A 17,362-nucleotide genomic window follows, 5' to 3' on the forward strand; every position below is an offset into this window, starting at 1 on the left:
CAAACACATGGCAGATGCAGTACATTGTGGATAAATGTGAGGTTTCCACTTTGGCAGCAAAAACAGAAAGGTAGATTGTTCGAATGGTTATAGATTCAGAGGGGGGAATGTGCAACAAGACCTGGGTGTCCTTGTACACCAATCTCTGAAGGCAAGCATGCAGGCACATCAGGCGGTAAACAAGGCAAATGGTATGTTTGCCTTCATAGCGAGAGGATGTGAGTACAGGAGCAGGGATGTCTTGCTGCAATTATACAGGGCCTTGTTGAGACCACACCTGGAATACTGTGAGTAGTTTTGGTGTCCTTATCTGAGGAAAGATATTCTTGCTATGGAGGGAGTGCAGCGAAGGTTAACGGGATGGCGGGACTGACGTATGAGGAGAGATCAAGTCGGTTAAGATTATATTCATTGGAAGAATGGGGAGGAGGAATCTCATAGAAACCTATAAAATTCTAACAAGGCTAGACAGGGTAGATGCAGGAAGGACGGTCCCAAAGGCAGGGGAGTCCAGAACCAGGGATCACAGGGTAGACCATTTAGGACTGAGAGGAGGAGAAATGTCTTCACCCAGAGAATGGTGAGCCTGTGGAACTCACTGATCAATCTGATTGGCCATCAGCACTCCAAGGCAGGACTTTTTCACGGTGACGGGCAGAAGTCCTGCCGTCTGCCAATCAATGCTTGCTGGAACGTGAAATGACATTGGGCCTGCTGAAGCTGACAGGGCTGCCTTCCCGGCTGACTCTTCGGATGGTGGGGGCGGAGCTCCCGCCATTCTGAAAATTCAGGCCATGACACCTTTGCCTCCCCCAACAGACATCATCTCGCCTCATACCAAGAGGATGCCAGTGCCCGCAGAATGCTCTATCATCATGAATCACCACCATCAACTCTGGGCGACAAGAGTACTTTTTCACAATTGTTCGAAGTGGCCAGCCCTGTGTGGTACAGAACCCAGTGTTTATTTGCCGCCAGGTCTGAGCTTGCAATTCGGAGAAAAACAGCAATGGAAAAAAACTCAGCCTAAAACCCAAATTAACTTTGCTGAATGGTGCCTGGCTGGCACAGGCAAAGGGTCCAAGAACCAACTATTTGCTTATGTATTTTGAGAAGTGGGAACTGGCCTTTGAGAATATGTTACATAATAATCTTTCAAACTAAACATCACAGCAACCATGGTAGCAAATGGGACCTTCAACAGAACATACAGGCTGTTACCAAAATATGAAAATTGAGATAGGCAGCAACAGAAAGTGGAGGTTCACCTTTTCAGCATCCAGTACTATGCTGTCAAACATCTGGGTCGTTACTTCAGCAATTAAATATTTTTCCTGAGCTCGAGACTTGGTCCCAGCAATAAGATGCCGATTTAATGGACTGTATGTCCGACTGTAATTTTTTATAATGCTTTCTGGAACAGAAAAATTATATAGTCAACGTTTAGTAAATTAACACATTCCTGATTGCAAGCACGCTTCAGTCGAACTACAACTTGTATTCCATGACTTTCAGTTTTAATAGACTTCAATTATTTAAAAAAAACATCACAATTCAGAAGCTAAGACAATAAAAGAGTATCCGGGATCAATAGAGTCTAGATTTTAGTGTTTGGGGGGGGGGGGGGGGGGGGGGGAGAGAAGAAACTGCTGGTGCAGTTTCACTCAAGGTTCACAGAGCAAACGGTTGAACAATGTCACCAAATCTACAAATCCAAAGCAAGTAGGTTATGTATAAAACTGGAAAAGCAGTAGGGGTGTCCGTTTAAAGATCAAGGTGGCAGTAAATTATTGAAACAAAAGTAGAGAAAGCTCTAGTCGCTATTTGAGTATACTCAATGCAGATATTTGTCCCTGGGGCTGGATCTCCATTCTCTGGAGTTCATAATAATAATCTTTATTAGTGTCACAAGTAGGCTTACATTAACTGCGAGACAATCTCATTGAAATGTTCAAGATTGTGAAGAGGTTTGACAGGGAGATATTGGGAGGTTGTTACCACTGGCTGGGACAGGGGCACAGGTTCAGGATTCAGGTGATAATTTACGACTGAGATGACAGATATCTCTTCATTTCAAAAGGGTTGTAAATGCTTGGAATTCTCTATCCCAGAGGGGTGTGGATGCATCATCATGGGGCAGCAGGGTAGCATGGTGGTTAGCATAAATGCTTCACAGCTCCAGGGTCCCAGGTTCAATTCCCGGCTGGGTCACTGTCTGTGTGGAGTCTGCACGTCCTCCCCCTGTGTGCGTGGGTTTCCTCCGGGTGCTCCGGTTTCCTCCCACAGTCCAAAGATGTGCGGGTTAGGTGGATTGGCCATGCTAAATTGCCCGTAGTGTCCTAATAAAAGTAAGGTTAAGGGGGGGGTTGTTGGGTTACGGGTATAGGGTGGATACGTGGGTTTGAGTAGGGTGATCATGGCTCGGCACAACATTGAGGGCCGAAGGGCCTGTTCTGTACTGTTCTATGTTCTATCATCAAGTCTATCAAGACGGCAGCACGGTGGCGCAGTGGTTAGCACTGCTGCCTCACGACGCCGAGGCCCCAGGTTCAATCCCGGCTCTGGGTCACTGTCCGTGTGGAGTTTGCACATTCTCCCCGTGTTTGCGTGGGTTTCGCCCCCACAACCCAAAGATGTGCAGGGTAGGTGGACTGGCCACGCTAAATTGCCCCTTAATTGGAAAAATGAATTGGGTACTCTAAAAAATTTTTTTTTAAAGAAAAAAATAACAGTACAGGGGATCAGGGTTATGGGGAGAAGGCAGGAGAATGGGGACGAGAAAATATCAGCCATGATTGAATGGCGGAGCAGACTCGATGGGCCAAGTGAACAAAAACTCTCTACCTTTTTAGTGGGCCACCCAACCACCTATGTTCCAGGTGGCTAGCCGAATTGGGGGCCTCTACCTCTAACTCACCCCACCCCCCCCATCTCGAAGTCAGTCATTTCTACCGCCAGGGGCTGCCAAATTCCTAATCAAGATAAACTGGCCAAAGGCCCAAACAAAATGGCCACCAAATCCACCCACAGAGTGAGCTGAAGAGAATCTTTCACCATCAGCAAACTAATCTCTCCTCCTCCCCCCCACACCCACCCCAAAGGATAGAGAAGAAAAAAAAAAATCTCTCAATACCAAAACCCCCACAAGACTAAGTTCCCAACCAGGGGAATATAATGGGGAATATGTGAAGCAAAAATCCCCAGTCATCCCCAAGGAAGAGAAAACAGAAAAAGGAAAGGACATCTCCCGCAAACAACAACAACAACTGCATAAAGAATACCCCAATATTCCTCCCAACCCATAGCGGTCAAAGACCAAAAACATCATTAAATTTGAACTGGGTCCATGCTTCTTGATAAAAGTGTCCACCTCCTCTGGTGTCTAGTGTATCAAAGTAGAAGTCCCTCCACTGGTAAGTGACTGCAGCCTCGCCAGGTACACCACCCTGAACCTAATTCCTTTCCTGTACAAGGTGGCCTTAGCCTTGTTGAGGGCTACCCGCATCCTCCAGGCTGCCGGGAAACCCGTGGGAGGAAATACATTGCCTGCAGGACCAGAGCAAATGGCCAGATAATTCCAGGTAACGAATTGCAGTTTAGAACGCTGGTAACATTTTGAAAGGGAAAATGCTGGAAAGTCTCAGCAAGTCTGGCAGCATCTGTAGGGAGAGAAAAGAGCTAACGTTTCGAGTCCGATAACTCTTTGTCAAAGTTAACAGACAGAGAAAGTGGGAAATATTTATACTGTGGAGTGAGAATGAAAGATGAGTCATAGCCACAGAAACCCAGGGAAACCGGGTGCTAATGGCCACAGGTACCAAGGGGAAAGAGTGTTAATGGCAGTCCCCAGAGAGGGGCAGCACGGTAGCATTGTGGATAGCACAATCGCTTCACAGCTCCAGGGTCCCAGGTTCGATTCCAGTTTGGGTCACTGTGCGGAGTCTGCACATCCTCCCTGTGTGTGCGTGGGTTTCCTCCGGGTGCTCCGGTTTCCTCCCACAGTCCAAAGATGTGCAGGTTAGGTGGATTTGATGATAAATTGCCCTTAGTGTCCAAAATTGCCCTTAGTGTTGAGTGGGGTTACTGGGTTATGGGGATAGGGTGGAGGTGTTAACCTTGGGTAGGGTGCTCTTTCCAGGAGCCGGTGCAGACTCGATGGGCTGAATGGCCTCCTTCTGCACTGTAAATTCTTTTCTATAAGGACAAAAGATGTGAAAGGTCAAACAGCAGGGAAACTAACATCAGAGGATGAACTGTAGGTGTGGGGGGGAGGGGAAGGGGGAAGCAAAGAGGAGAAAGGTTCACCCTACTCCAAGGTGGATAAGATTGGGGGGGGGGGGGGGGGGGGGGGAAATAAATGTATATTAAGAAAGAAAGAAATGGTAAAAGACAGTTAAAATGAAATGAAAATAAATGGGTCGAGGTGGGGCTGATCATCTGACGTTGCTGAATTCGGTGTTCAGGCCATCAGGCCAGAAGGCGTGACTAACTGGAAGATGAGATGTTGTTCTTCCAGTTTGCGTTGCGCTTCACTGGAACATTAAAGCAGGCCAAGAACAGACATTTGGGCAAGGTCTTTTGTTAACATTTCTTAAGGTGGATCTAGTGGCATCTCCCCCCCCCACTGCTACGGATTGGCCAGGACATGAGTACATGCTCCTAATGTAGCAAACTGAGCAGCCAAAATGCGCATAACAAGGTCCCACAAACAGCAATGTGATAACGTTCAGCTTCAGTGATGGTTCTTTAAAGGATAAATACGGTCAGAACATCAGAGAGGCATCCCCTGCTCTTCTTTGAATAGTATCCATAGGATATGTTATGAGGGGGCAGACTCTGTTTAACAGCTCAGCCAATTGATGGACATTCATATTCCCATGCATGTTGTTAAGCAAAATGTTTGCTGGTCTTTCAAACACAGGGAACAATGCAGCTTAGTCAGATTCTATGCTCATCTGGTACGCACATTTCCAAAGCAGGTTATAGTGTGGATAATAAAATGTCAAATGATTTAACATTACTTGCGGGGGCTCAAAAACCAAAATCACCAAAAGTCCTAATGGTTCACCTTTGATTATCTTAAGCTGCAGAGGCATTCATATCCAACGTAACATTTTTATGACTCCAATAACAGTGTCAATCCTGTTTGCTCCCAAAGAGGGGTGATGCAAATGTGATCCTGAAATATTCCCCATTATCCCTGTTGTCATTTGAGAAATTAAAGGTTAATTCAAAATTAAAGACAAAATAGATGACAAAAATTAAGCATTTTTGTAGAAACTTTAGCTTGATGGTCTTAATTTCATCACTGTCATCATAACCCTTTCTTAACTTTGGTTACTTTGTGTGAGACTTAATCAGGGAGTACAAGAACTTTCATTTAAATCCTTTGTGATTTGATTAAATATAATTGATAAATTGACTTGGTCCTGATCGTTTTTGAAGGGACTCATCAACTTTTCATTTTCATTACAGGGTTTGTGTGGGCGCAGAAGACCCCGAGGGTGAGGAGGGTATTCTTGGAGCGAGGCAGGGAGGTGGGAGATTGGCGCTGCCCAACCTGTGTGGGTATTACTGGGCTGCGAACATGGCAAAGATTCGTAGGTAGATGATGGAAGGGGAGGGAGCCGCATGGAAGAGGATGGAGGCGGCGTCCTGTGTGGGCACGAGTTTAGAGGCGTGGTGACGGCCCCATTGCCGCTTCCCCCGGCAAGGTACTCTTCGAGTCCAGTAGTGGTGGCTACCCTCAAAATCTGGGGGCAGTGGAGGCGGCATAGGGGGGGGAAGTGAAGGCCTCAGTTTGGTCCACGATACGGGGGGACCACCGGTTTGTACCAGGGAGGATAGTGGAGGGTTTCTGAGTTGGCACAGGGCAGCTATCAGGTGGATGGGGGACCTCTTCCTAGACGGGAAGTTTGCGACCTTAGAGGAGCTGGAGGTGAAGTACGGTAGCATGGTGGTTAGCATAAATGCTTCACAGCTCTAGGGTCCCAGGTTCGGTTCCCGGCTGGGTCACTGTCTGTGCGGAGTCTGCACGTCCTTCCCGTGTGTGAGTGGGTTTCCTCCGGGTGCTCCAGTTTCCTCCCACAGTCCAAAGATGTGCGGGTTAGGTGGATTGGCCATACTAAATTGCCCGTAGTGTCCTAAAAGTAAGGTTAAGGGGGGGGTTGTTGGGTTACGGGTATAGGGTGGATACGTGGGTTTGAGTAGGGTGATCATTGCTCGGCACAACATCGAGGGCCGAAGGGCCTGTTCTGTGCTGTACTGTTCTATGTTCTATGAAGTGGGGTCTACCCCCAGGGAATTCCTTCAGGTACATGCAGATTAGGGCGTTTGTTAGACGGCAGGTAGTGGAGGTGATGCAGGAGGGGGAGGAGGCCTCGGTGGAGGAGCTGAAAGCAAAGTGGGAGGAGGAGTTGGGGAAGGAGATTGAGGGGGGGACGTGGGCGGACGCCCTGGGGAGGATGAATTCCTCCTCTTCTTGCGCACGGCTTAGTCTAATCCAACTAAAGGTGTTGCATAGGGCGCATTTGACTGGGACTAGGCTGAGCCGGTTCTTTGGGGGAGAGGACAGATGTGGCAGGTGTTCGGGGAACCCAGCGAACCACACCCACATGTTCTGGGCGTGTTCGGCGTTGGAGGGTTTCTGGAAGGGGTGGCGGGGACCTTGTCCAAGGTGGCCGGCTCCAGGGTGGAACCGGGCTGGGGGCTTGCTATTTTCGGGGTAGCATCGGAGTCGGGAGTGCAGGAGGCGAGAGAGGCCGGTATTCTGGCCTTTGCGTCCCTAGTAGCCCGGCGAAGGATCCTTTTGCAGTGGAGGGACGCGAGGCCCCCGAGCCCGGAATCCTGGATTAACGACATGGCCGGGTTCATTAAACTGGAGAGGGTCAAGTTTGCCCTGAGGGGGTCGGTGCAAGGGTTCTTCTGGCGGTGGCAGCCTTTTCTTGATTTCCTGGCGGAGCATTAGAGGGTGGTCAATCTCAGCAGCAACCCCACGGGGGGGGTGGTGGATTACGGGTTCGTTGTGGGGGTTTGTTCTTATGGTTCTACGCTTATTACTCTTTCTTGTTGTTAATTTATTGTCTTTGTATTGGGGGGAGGGGTTACTGTTTTCTTTCTTTGTTGGGAGAAAATTTGTTGTTGCAAAATTTGAATGAAAATTCTTTTTTTTAAAAAAACTTTTCTTTTTCATTTTAGCTAGCTTTTGAAGATAAATAAAGTTGGGCAGCTTCTTTGAATATTTCTAAAATGATAATAAAAGGATATTATTTGCATCATAATTTAGATTATTAAGAAGAGCATCCTCATTAGCTACAGAAAAGATCCATGTGAATGGCAAAAAAGAAATATTGTTCAGAAATTACAAAAGTTTCCTACTGTGGCTCAGTTACAATAATAATCTTTATTAGTGTCACAAGTAGGCTCACATTAACACTGAAATTAAGTGACTGTGAAAAGCCCCTAGTCGCCACATTCCGGCGCCTGTTCGGGTAGACAGAGGGAGAATTCAGAATGTCCAATTCACCTAACAGCACGTCTTTCGTGGGAGGAAACCGGAGCGTCCGGAGGAAATTCACGTAGACACAGGGAGAACGTGCAGACTCCGCACAGTGACCCAAGCTGGGAATCAAACCCAGGTTCCTAGTGCTGTGAAGCAACAGTGCTAACCACTGTGCGATCGTGCAACCCAATAGTAAGGGTCTCAATTGAATAAGTAAAAGTCAAGCATAAATTGTACTAGGATTGAACCTCATATCTTTCTTTCAAAACACCATTTGTAAACAGGAGGTTAACTCAGGGAACAAAGCATGAAGCAAAGGAGAACAGCAAGTAGTCAATGCCCAGAATAGCAAGGTTACTGAGTAAGACTGAGAAATACTTGCCTACATAACACTGAGGGTGTAGATGGACAGCTGAAGGAATCTTGCTGAAGTGATAAGGGGCAGAATTTACCGGCTGGTCACGCTGGTGGGATATTCCGGTCCCACCGACTTCGCACCTTTCCCGGCGACAAGGGCTGCATTCGACGGAAAATCCCGTTGACAACAGCGGGACCAGAAGATCCCGCTGACAGGCCGCCTCCGCCACCAAAAAAGCATGTGGCGGGCTGCGCAGAAAATAAGTTGCAAGGAAAATTCGACACACAAATTTAGAAGCAGATTTGAATCCATGATTTCCAAAGGTAAATGGGCGGATTATATCGAATAAACCAAATTCCCCATCAAATTCGTTCCAACTTCATTAAGATGTTCTTTGACTTCAAATGAAAGGAGCAAAATGGAGAAGGGAGAAAGTTTGGTCGATTTTTGGAAAGTTTTTTTTTTAAATTTAGAGTACCCAATAATTTTTTTCCAATTAATGGGCAATTTAGCATGGCCAATCCACCTACCCTGCACATCTTTCGGCTGTGGGGGTGAAACCCACGCAAACACGGGGAGAATGTGCAAACTCCACACGGACAGTGACCCAGGGCCGGGATTCGAACCCAGGTCCTCAGCGCCGTAGGCAGCAATGCTAACCACCGTGCTGCCCGATTTTATGAAAGTTAAACTCAAATGAAAAACATAGAAATTGGACTGGAATCTAAATTGCAACTGAAGAGATTAAAATCAACACATTACAAATAGTATTACAGACGTGCACAATCTCACTCACATTCAATATACTTTTTCAAAGGTACGTACCAATAGAAGATTTATCAAGGATCTGCTTTTGGTCAAGAACATAATGCACTTCATCCCACAGATCAATAATTGTAGCAAATTCTTGCACTCGTGCAGATTCATTGGCTCCTAATCTAGTGGCAAACCTCCAGTGCAAATTTGAATCCAGCAGGTAAAAGTTTAGAGTTTTATTAGTATTGCAGTTTAGTCCTGTAATACTATGGTGCAGATGTGGAAGAGCGGATACTCTGTCCTCAATGTGAGGAAAACCTTGGGAAATAACTCCGTTCCTGTGCTCTCCACTGAAAAACAGTTCTGAAGAGTTAAGGGCACTGATTTGTTCAGACTGCAATGGACTGTTGAATGTCCTGCAGCAAACAGTGTAGTGGTTAAAAGGGTTGTAATAGCGCAAAAGGTTGCTGCATTCGACAGTGCTTGATTGCAGGTGAAAAAATGTTTCTTCTCTGAGGTAGAATGAATCGAGTGCCACGTCCATTTCCGTGAAGCTGCACTGGGGAATGCGGACCACATTCGGTCGAATTCCAAGTGTCTGATTAATGCACAACTCACAGATGTTGCAGGTTTGGGATACATGATTCCACTGGGGAAGCATTATTGTATTACAACAAGATTTCCTAGTATGAAGGAAAGTTTCCACTTCGTGTGGAGAGGGTTGGCCAGCCTGCTCAGTCTCTTTCATGTACTGGAGCACACGTTGTACGGCCTCGCTATTGTTACAGTTGTGATACTTGAGAGCAACTTCAGTGATCTGAATAAAAAAGAAAAGAGGGAAGGCATCAGTTGCGTGCGTCACAGAAAGAATCATGATGGTGCTCTGACATCAAGCATTCGGCTGTAAGCTCAATTCCCCCACTCTATTAAGCTCCCAGTTCCAAGCATCAAATAGCAGCAGAATTTGAGTCTTTCTACAGCAACGGGTATCTCCAGCAGTCCATTGCAGGAACCCATCCAGGGGTCACCCTCAGCGCGGAATAGAGGGATCACAATAAAAAGAATGAATATTCAAAGCCTGGAAGCAAACTTCATTGACTACGCTGCAATTTAGCTTCAGCTTGTTCAATTTAATCAGATTGAACATTTTAGTATAATTTATCAATAGAGTCTTTATGTGTATATCGTCACATTAACAGACAATACAAAATATACTAAAAAATATATACTTACACCAATACTGAAGGGTTTCTCAATGTCTCAGTGGGTAAACGCATGGTCTGATACGGTGGCGGAACTCCTGAGTGCAGGAAGAGATCGGGATGCCATTCCCCCCCCCCCCCCCAACTCACCTATAAAGGAGTCCTTGGGGCCCCTCCATCTATAAAGGGGTCCTTGCCCCCCCCCCCCCCCCCCCCCCCCTGCGCACTCCACTCACATGGGCAGGACACTCCCCAGGCCCCATCCCTGACATGGGTAAAATGCCACCCAGGCACCCCGGCAGTGACAGCTGGCCCCCAAGTGGCATTCCCAGTGCCAGGCTGGTACCAGCAATGCCAGTGTGCTACCCTGCCCGGATCCAACCACCCAGGGGCCTCCTCCAATTGCCTGGGAGACTCCTCCCTCCTCGCACCCCGCCAGTGCCATTCCACCTGGTCCCATTTGCGAGGACCAGTGCTAAACGGCACCCTGCTGGGGTTGCCTCGGTGAGGACGGGTGGCCGTTTGATCTGGCGTCGGCCTAGTTAAGTGGATTTGTAAGCAGGACCCAGATCATGATTCTGGTTAGATCTCGCAAGGCACAACGACCGTCGGGAATCCAGGGAAGCCTCTCCCGGGATCTACCAGCCGCTTCCCGCTCGATTCTGGCTGGTAAATCGCACCCAAAAGTGTTTCACTACACAATGCTAGGCTATGCTTTATCAAAATCCTGGTGGTAATGAGTAAGTTACTGCTTGGGACGGTCATCCCCATCCGAAAGTTGAACGAGTACAGGAACTCAAGCTCAGCAGAATAATTACAAGCATACAGAGCTATGCTTATAAAATGTTTTCCACATGTTACATATCCATTCGAACATTCCTTTTGTTGGTAATAAAGAGGATTTATGTATCATATTTGAAGCCGTTTTCCTGTTGTCTGGAATTTAACACATGTGTACCTTTTGAAAGGAGCTGGAAACAGGTTTATTTGTGGTTTAAGTTATTTAGCTATCATACAAGCCCGAAATGTATGAGCAACCAAACATCAACTCCAACCAGCATCAAACAATATCAAAACGATAGAATTAGAAAAAGGTGATAATGGAATACAACAAAATTGGCAGGACGTATGCTTTTTCAATCAGGAACCTGAGGAATGGGGAGAAGAGAGAGATCAAGGTGGATAAAAGATAGAATTAATCAGATGCCAAGGACATACACCTTTAAAGAAAAACAAGAGAAACTGTTCTCTTGCTGTACATATTCCAGAATCAAAACTGGCAGATTTATTTTGTTGATTATTAAACAGTGAGTACAGGGCAAACCACTATCAAATACAAAGTTTCCAGTTACCAGAGTCAAGAGGGGGATGTCCTAGACAGGCAATATTTCACAAGTACCTTACTGCCAATGGGGTTCACTGTTTCAACCTTGTCTAAGCTAAATTTTGCAACAATAAGGACATTCATTTCAACTTGTAGGAGACTGCGTGCTCATGAAAAAGGGCATTAACCTCACTTACAGAACAAAAGAAAGTGGTGGAGGATGGGATGACGGAAGGTCAAACAGCAACAAATTAACTTGGATTTAGAAGCTATGCACATTCACGTAGCTTCTCATTGGAATGTTTAGACATTTAGACTTTCATTTTGTGGAGGATTGTATCACTGGATGACACGTGATAAACAGTGTCCCCTTTCGACATGTTCATTCTCAGAGTGGGCGAATTGTTGACTACATCAGGTTATTGACATTAAGTCTGCGGAGGAGTATTTTGTTTCAGAACATGCTCTTGGGAGCTTATTACCAGTTAGGTACTCTGCAAAGCTGGCCCTAATCCTGCACAAAGCAAGCACAAAAATCCACTCTTGCAGAAGTGAGACATTGATAAATGAGTATTCAAATGATCATATACCATTTAACATGTACACAATGCCTTCAGTAAAATATTCTTAGATGTAATAATAATAATAATGATCTTTATTGTCACAAGTAGGCTTACATTAACGTTGCAATGAAGTGACTGTGAAAAGCCCCTGGTCGCCACACTCCGGCGCCTGATCAGGTACACAGAGGGAGAATTCAGAATGTACAAATTACCTAACAGCACATCTTTCGGGACATGTGGGAGGAAACCGGAGCACCGGGAGGAAACCCACGCAGACACGGGTACAACGTGCAGACTCTGCACAGTGACCCAAGCCGGGAATCGAACATGGGACCCTGACGCTGTGAATCAACAGTGCTAACTGCTGTGCTACCGTGCCACCCCTTTACATTCTTATCCCTTTAACATTAAAAGCACACGTGACCTTTCAAAAAGTAGTTAAGCACGATAGACTATCCTCATTGATCTCAGACTTCAGTTCACACTCCGACCAGGTTAAAGGTCAAGAGTCAGTGTGCAGGCTGTGACGATACTTTGCTAAGTGAGCTTGGGCAATTCTCCATTCCAATAGGGCATGAAGAAACCATCTCCGCTGACACCAGACATGTGTCCCTGACACCCAGGCTCACAAAGCAATTTCTTGACTTTGTTGCGGTAAAAGACTCCCAGGAGGACGGAGGCAAAGCTTTAGGGATGTCCTCCTAGCATCCCTGAACAGAATACACATCCCTGCTGACTCACGGGTCACCCTGGTTTGTGGGTTATCAAAACAGAGGAGGGTTATTCGAGAGGACACCAAACAGATCGAGACATCTAGTTGGAAACGTGCAGGGGTGAGGTCGAGGCATCGGAAGAAGCTCACAAACCTCCAAACAACTCATCTGCCCGACCCTTAATACGCCACCTGCCCCACATGTGGCCGAGTCTGCAGCACGCATTGGACTGGTCATCCATTCAGAACCCATCAAACTGGAGTGGTAGCGATTCAGAGGGACTGTCAAAGGAGAAGAAGAAGAAGAATATACCTCCAATAGCCAAATGTTCTCACTCACCACAGTAAAACCGAGGTCGAGAAATTACAAAATATCAAACTGGTGCAGAGGGAGGTGCTCTGGGGTGGAGAGCAGAGTGGAGGAAATTTTACTCTGCATCTTGTTGTGCAATGCCCAACCTACAGATGCTTGATGTGTACCCGGTGTTCCCCGAATCGGGAAATGTCCTGTTGCACAGGAGTAACTAACATCACACTTTTTGAAGAGCACAAGAGCTACAAAATTAATTTATGCCATCCTTTTTTGAAGTAGAACTATGCTAAGCTTGTGATATCTTTAGGGTTAACCATTTCCTCTCCGTACATGCATTACGTAAATTTATGCTTTTGTACCAAAACCATTAGAGGAAGCATTTTTGCAGCCTTAGATTTTACAAGATAGCAACAGGAGATTTGTTTTTGAGATGTTGCAGCAAAATCGGCTTCTAATTTTTGGAATCTTAATTTAACCCACCAAGACATTTCTGTGGCAAGTTACAATTATTCAGCTAGAGGAGTGCTCCCTGACAGCAAACTGTTTTTCTGTGCATGTTCTGTTATAAATAGTGCGAGGAGCCAACCTTTTGTATACCACGATGTGTGAACAAATCTGACTGAATAATTTCCTGCCAATTTTCTTTTTTAAAACCTTTTCAACAAAGTTCTTCACAGTTGAGCTGCCCACTTCACACATTTTCTCTCTCAATACATTTACAGGATGTGGGCAACTCTCGTTAGGCAAGCATTTAGTGCCCAACACTTCAGAAGGTGGTGGTGAGCTGCCTTCTTGAACCCACTGCAGTCCCCGAGCTGTAGGTGCACCCACAGTGCTGTTACAAACTCCATGATTTTGACCCGGCGACAGAGAGGGAACAGCAGTGAGGGAACAGTGATACATTTCCAAGTCAGGATGGTGACTGACTAGGAGGGGAACATCCAGGTGGTGGGGTTCTCAGGTATCTGCTGCTCCTGTCCTTCTCGGTGGTAGTGGTCGTGGGTTTAGAAGATGCTGTCTAATGAGGCTGGGTGAGTTCCTGCAGTGCATCTTGCAGATGGTACACACGGCTGCCAGTGTTCGTCAGTGGTGGATGGTTTGAATGTCTGTTGAAGGGGAGCAATCAAGCGGGGCCGCTTTGTCCTGGATGGTGTCAAGCTTTTTGAGTATTGTTGGAGCTGCACTCATCCAAGCAAGTGGAGAGTATTCCATTATACTCCTGATTTGTGCCTTGTGGGGTGAACAGGCTTTGGGGAGTCGGGCGGTGAGTTACTAACAGCAGGATTCCTCGCCTTTGACCTGCTCTGGTAGCCACAGTATTGACATGGTTAGTCCAGTTCAGTTTTTGGTCAATGGTAGCCCCAGGATGATGATAGATGGTAATGCCATTGAATATCAAGGGGGCGATGGTTAGAGATCGTCAATGCCTGGCACCTGTGTGGCACAAATGTAACTTGCCAATGGTCAGCCCAAGCCTGGATATTGTCCAGATCTTGCTGCATTTGGACGTGGACTACTTCATTATCTGGGGAGTCACAAATGGTACTGAATATTGTGCAGTCATCAGCAAACATCCCCACTTCTGACATTATGATGGAGGGAAAGTCATTGATGAAGCAGCTGAAGATGGTTGGGTCTAAGACACTACCCTGGGGAACTCCAGCAGTGATATCCCGGAATGGAGATGATTGACGTCCAATCACCACAACCATCTTCCTTTGTGTCAGGTATGACTTCAACCAGTGGTGGGTGTTCCCCCGGTTTCCGTTGACTCCAGTTTTGCTAGGGTTCCTTGATGCCATACTTGATCATAAGGCTGCCTTGATGCCAAGGGCAATCACTCTCACCTCCCCTCTGGTGTTCAGTTTTTTTGTCCATGTTTGAACCAAGGCTGCAATGTGGTCAGGAGCTGAGTGACCCTGGCAGAACCCAAACTGAGCCCCCGTGAGCAGGTTATTGCTGAGTTAAGTGCCGTTTGACAGCACTGTGGATGACTCCTTCCATCAGTTTGATGATGATAGAGAGGAGACTGATAGGGTGGTGATTGACTGAGTTGGATTTGTCCTGTTTCTTGTTCACATGACATACTTGGGCAATTTTCTAGATGCCAGTGTTGTAGCTGTACTGGAACAGCTTGGCTCGGGGCAAGTTCAGGAGCAGAAGTCGCACAAGTCTTCAGTACTATTGCCGAAATATCGTCAGGGCCCATAGTCTTTGTAGTATCCAGTGCCTTCAGCCATTTCTTGATACCATATGGAGCGAATAGAGTTGGCAGAAGACTCTGGGGTGCTGGGATCACGGAGGAGGCCGAGATGGATCACCTGCACTTCTGGCTGAAGATTATCAGCCTTATCTTTTACACTGTGCTGGGCTCCACCTTCATCGAGGCTGGAGATATTTGCGGATCCTCCTCCTCCAGTGAGTTGTTTAATTGTCCACCACCATTCATGACTGGATGTGGCAGGACTGCGGAGCTTAGATCTGATCCGTTGGTTTGGAATTGCTTAGCCCTGTCTATTACTTGCTGCTTATGCTGTTTGGCATGCAAGTAGTCCTGTGCTGTAGCTTCACCAGATTGACCTCATTTTCAGGTATTCCTGACTCTGCTCCTGGCATGCCCTCCTGCATTCTTCATTGAACCAGGGTTGATCATACTGGATAAAGAATAGACAAAACACGCTTTCTTTATATTTTTGTACCAAGGGTAGATTTAAGGAAACTGCCCAAGACTCCTTGGGTTGCATTGCTCTACCTATTGAATCATCATGCAAAAAGAACAATGATTTAAAATGACCACTTTTAGGCTGCTAAATATGGGCTCAATTCCACTAAATGAATGGATGTCTTGGGAATGGTGCATTCTTACAATCTGACAGGGGAAACCATACAGATTTTCCAGGTTTCTCTGTACATTTAGTTTTGAACTTTGAATTATAGTTCCTAGTATAGACAAAAAGCTGTATTAATTGATCTTTATCAGAAAAAAAATCTCAGAGACTTACAGAGCCATAAACCGCTTAACCTGTGAAGACATAATTTGCAACTGGCCAAGGAATACAAGGTCCAAATATATGGGCTGCAAACTGGTAATGGAATAGGAAAGAGTATTCAATTGCATCATCTGGTTACAGAAGAGGAAGAGATAGAAAATTTCAAAGATGCAAAGCACAGATGCAGGCCCGAGACTGATGTGGAGCAGAGGTGTGGTTATTGGGTGATTCCATGGACGGCTGAAGCTGCAAGAGACACCAGCTGAAAGCATACTGGATGCAATTAAATGGAAATGAAAGATAGTAGATATTGTATTTATCGGTCAAGTATGGTAAACAAACAAAAAAAAAATCAACCAGGATGTGGAGGAGAGCTTGGTTAGCCTTTGATCAAACAAATGATGAATTAACCCTTCCTCACTATTAAAAAAACACACTACAGCATTGTTCGCATTTGCCATTTCAAAAAAAAGGAAGCCTCACATGAACTCTGTTGAGCTAACACCTGGTGCTTAAAATTTTTTAAAGTGTCATTATGTTTATGATGGGCTTTGGTAGATACAAGATAATGGAAGGAAGTTGCTGAAACAATGTGATTTAACTTTTCTTTCTCTACGGCGGCGGTGGGGGGGGGGGGTGGGGGGGGGGGGGGGGGGGGGGGGGGGGAGGAGGAAGAGTACAATTGAAAAATATAGCTTAATGTAATACATCTGCCAGCGTTGCAACACATCAACTTGGATGATCAGACAATTTGTTGTCTACCACAGCAACACGTTGCATATAGCATCACACTCTTGAGCTGGTGTTGCAGCATCCAGTCTCCCACCTATTTCCATGGCCGTTCCTGCATATTGTAAAGCAGGAACGCCAGCTCATATGGAACACCATCCTGAAGGCAAGCTTCAATATATCTGTTCACCTATCGTCCACTGTGCCCTGCTCGAAGCAAGAGGAATAGAATATCATGGCTGGTAAATTTACAACTGCACTGTCTTATTCGAATAGTCCAATTTGATGGGTAAATACAGAATGCTCCTTATTTTCCATAAGCCAAACCCCTCATCTATCCAAATGCATAAATCCCAGATGATACTGGATAGATTCTCCGTCTGGGAGACTAAGGGCTGGATTCTCCGATTGCCGACGCAGAAATCGCATTCGGTGATTGGCCGGAGAATCCGTTTTGACGCCGAAATTGGGGGGGTGGCGCTGTTTTTCGGATGCTCCGTCCCCTCAAAGCGGCATCACCACTGAGTACGCCGCACGCCGTTGGGACGGCCTCAGGATGTCACCTGAAGGTCCTCCCCGATACTCCGCCCCTGATGGGTGGACTTTCCAACGGCGTGGATCACTTGTGGTCTAAGGTTTCGTCAATCTCACTTGGTGGCTGCAGACTGTGTCCAGCGCTACCATAGTAGGAGGGGGGGAGGGGAGGGGGGGCGTTGGGGGTTACAGGGAGGCACTATCTGGCAGGCCGTACCACTGGCGCCATGTTGTAAGACGCGACCACTGCATGTCGCCACTCTGCACATGCGCGGCCACAGACCCGGCAATTCTCTGTCCGTATCTGCAGGTAAAGCCGAGGCTTTCCGTGGCATGACTGCTAGCCCCCCACTGGGCGGAGCACTGGTGCGGGGGCCACG

The 17,362-nt window shown here is 46.5% G+C and overlaps 1 protein-coding gene across 2 annotated transcripts in view; it reads right to left on the reverse strand.

The window, feature by feature from the left end:
• Positions 1-17,362, reverse strand: part of txndc11 (thioredoxin domain containing 11) — a 98,365-nt gene that overhangs the window by 14,914 nt on the left and 66,089 nt on the right. For both annotated transcript variants that reach the window (XM_038819673.1, XM_038819674.1), the window contains 2 exons: positions 8,685-9,432; positions 1,269-1,414 (listed from right to left, as the gene is read on the reverse strand). In XM_038819673.1, the coding sequence (XP_038675601.1) occupies positions 1,269-1,414; positions 8,685-9,432 (894 nt within the window). The remainder of the gene's footprint in view (positions 1-1,268; positions 1,415-8,684; positions 9,433-17,362) is intronic.

The sequence above is a fragment of the Scyliorhinus canicula genome, chromosome 15, assembly GCF_902713615.1.
Source record: "Scyliorhinus canicula chromosome 15, sScyCan1.1, whole genome shotgun sequence".
Classification (NCBI taxonomy): domain Eukaryota; kingdom Metazoa; phylum Chordata; class Chondrichthyes; order Carcharhiniformes; family Scyliorhinidae; genus Scyliorhinus; species Scyliorhinus canicula.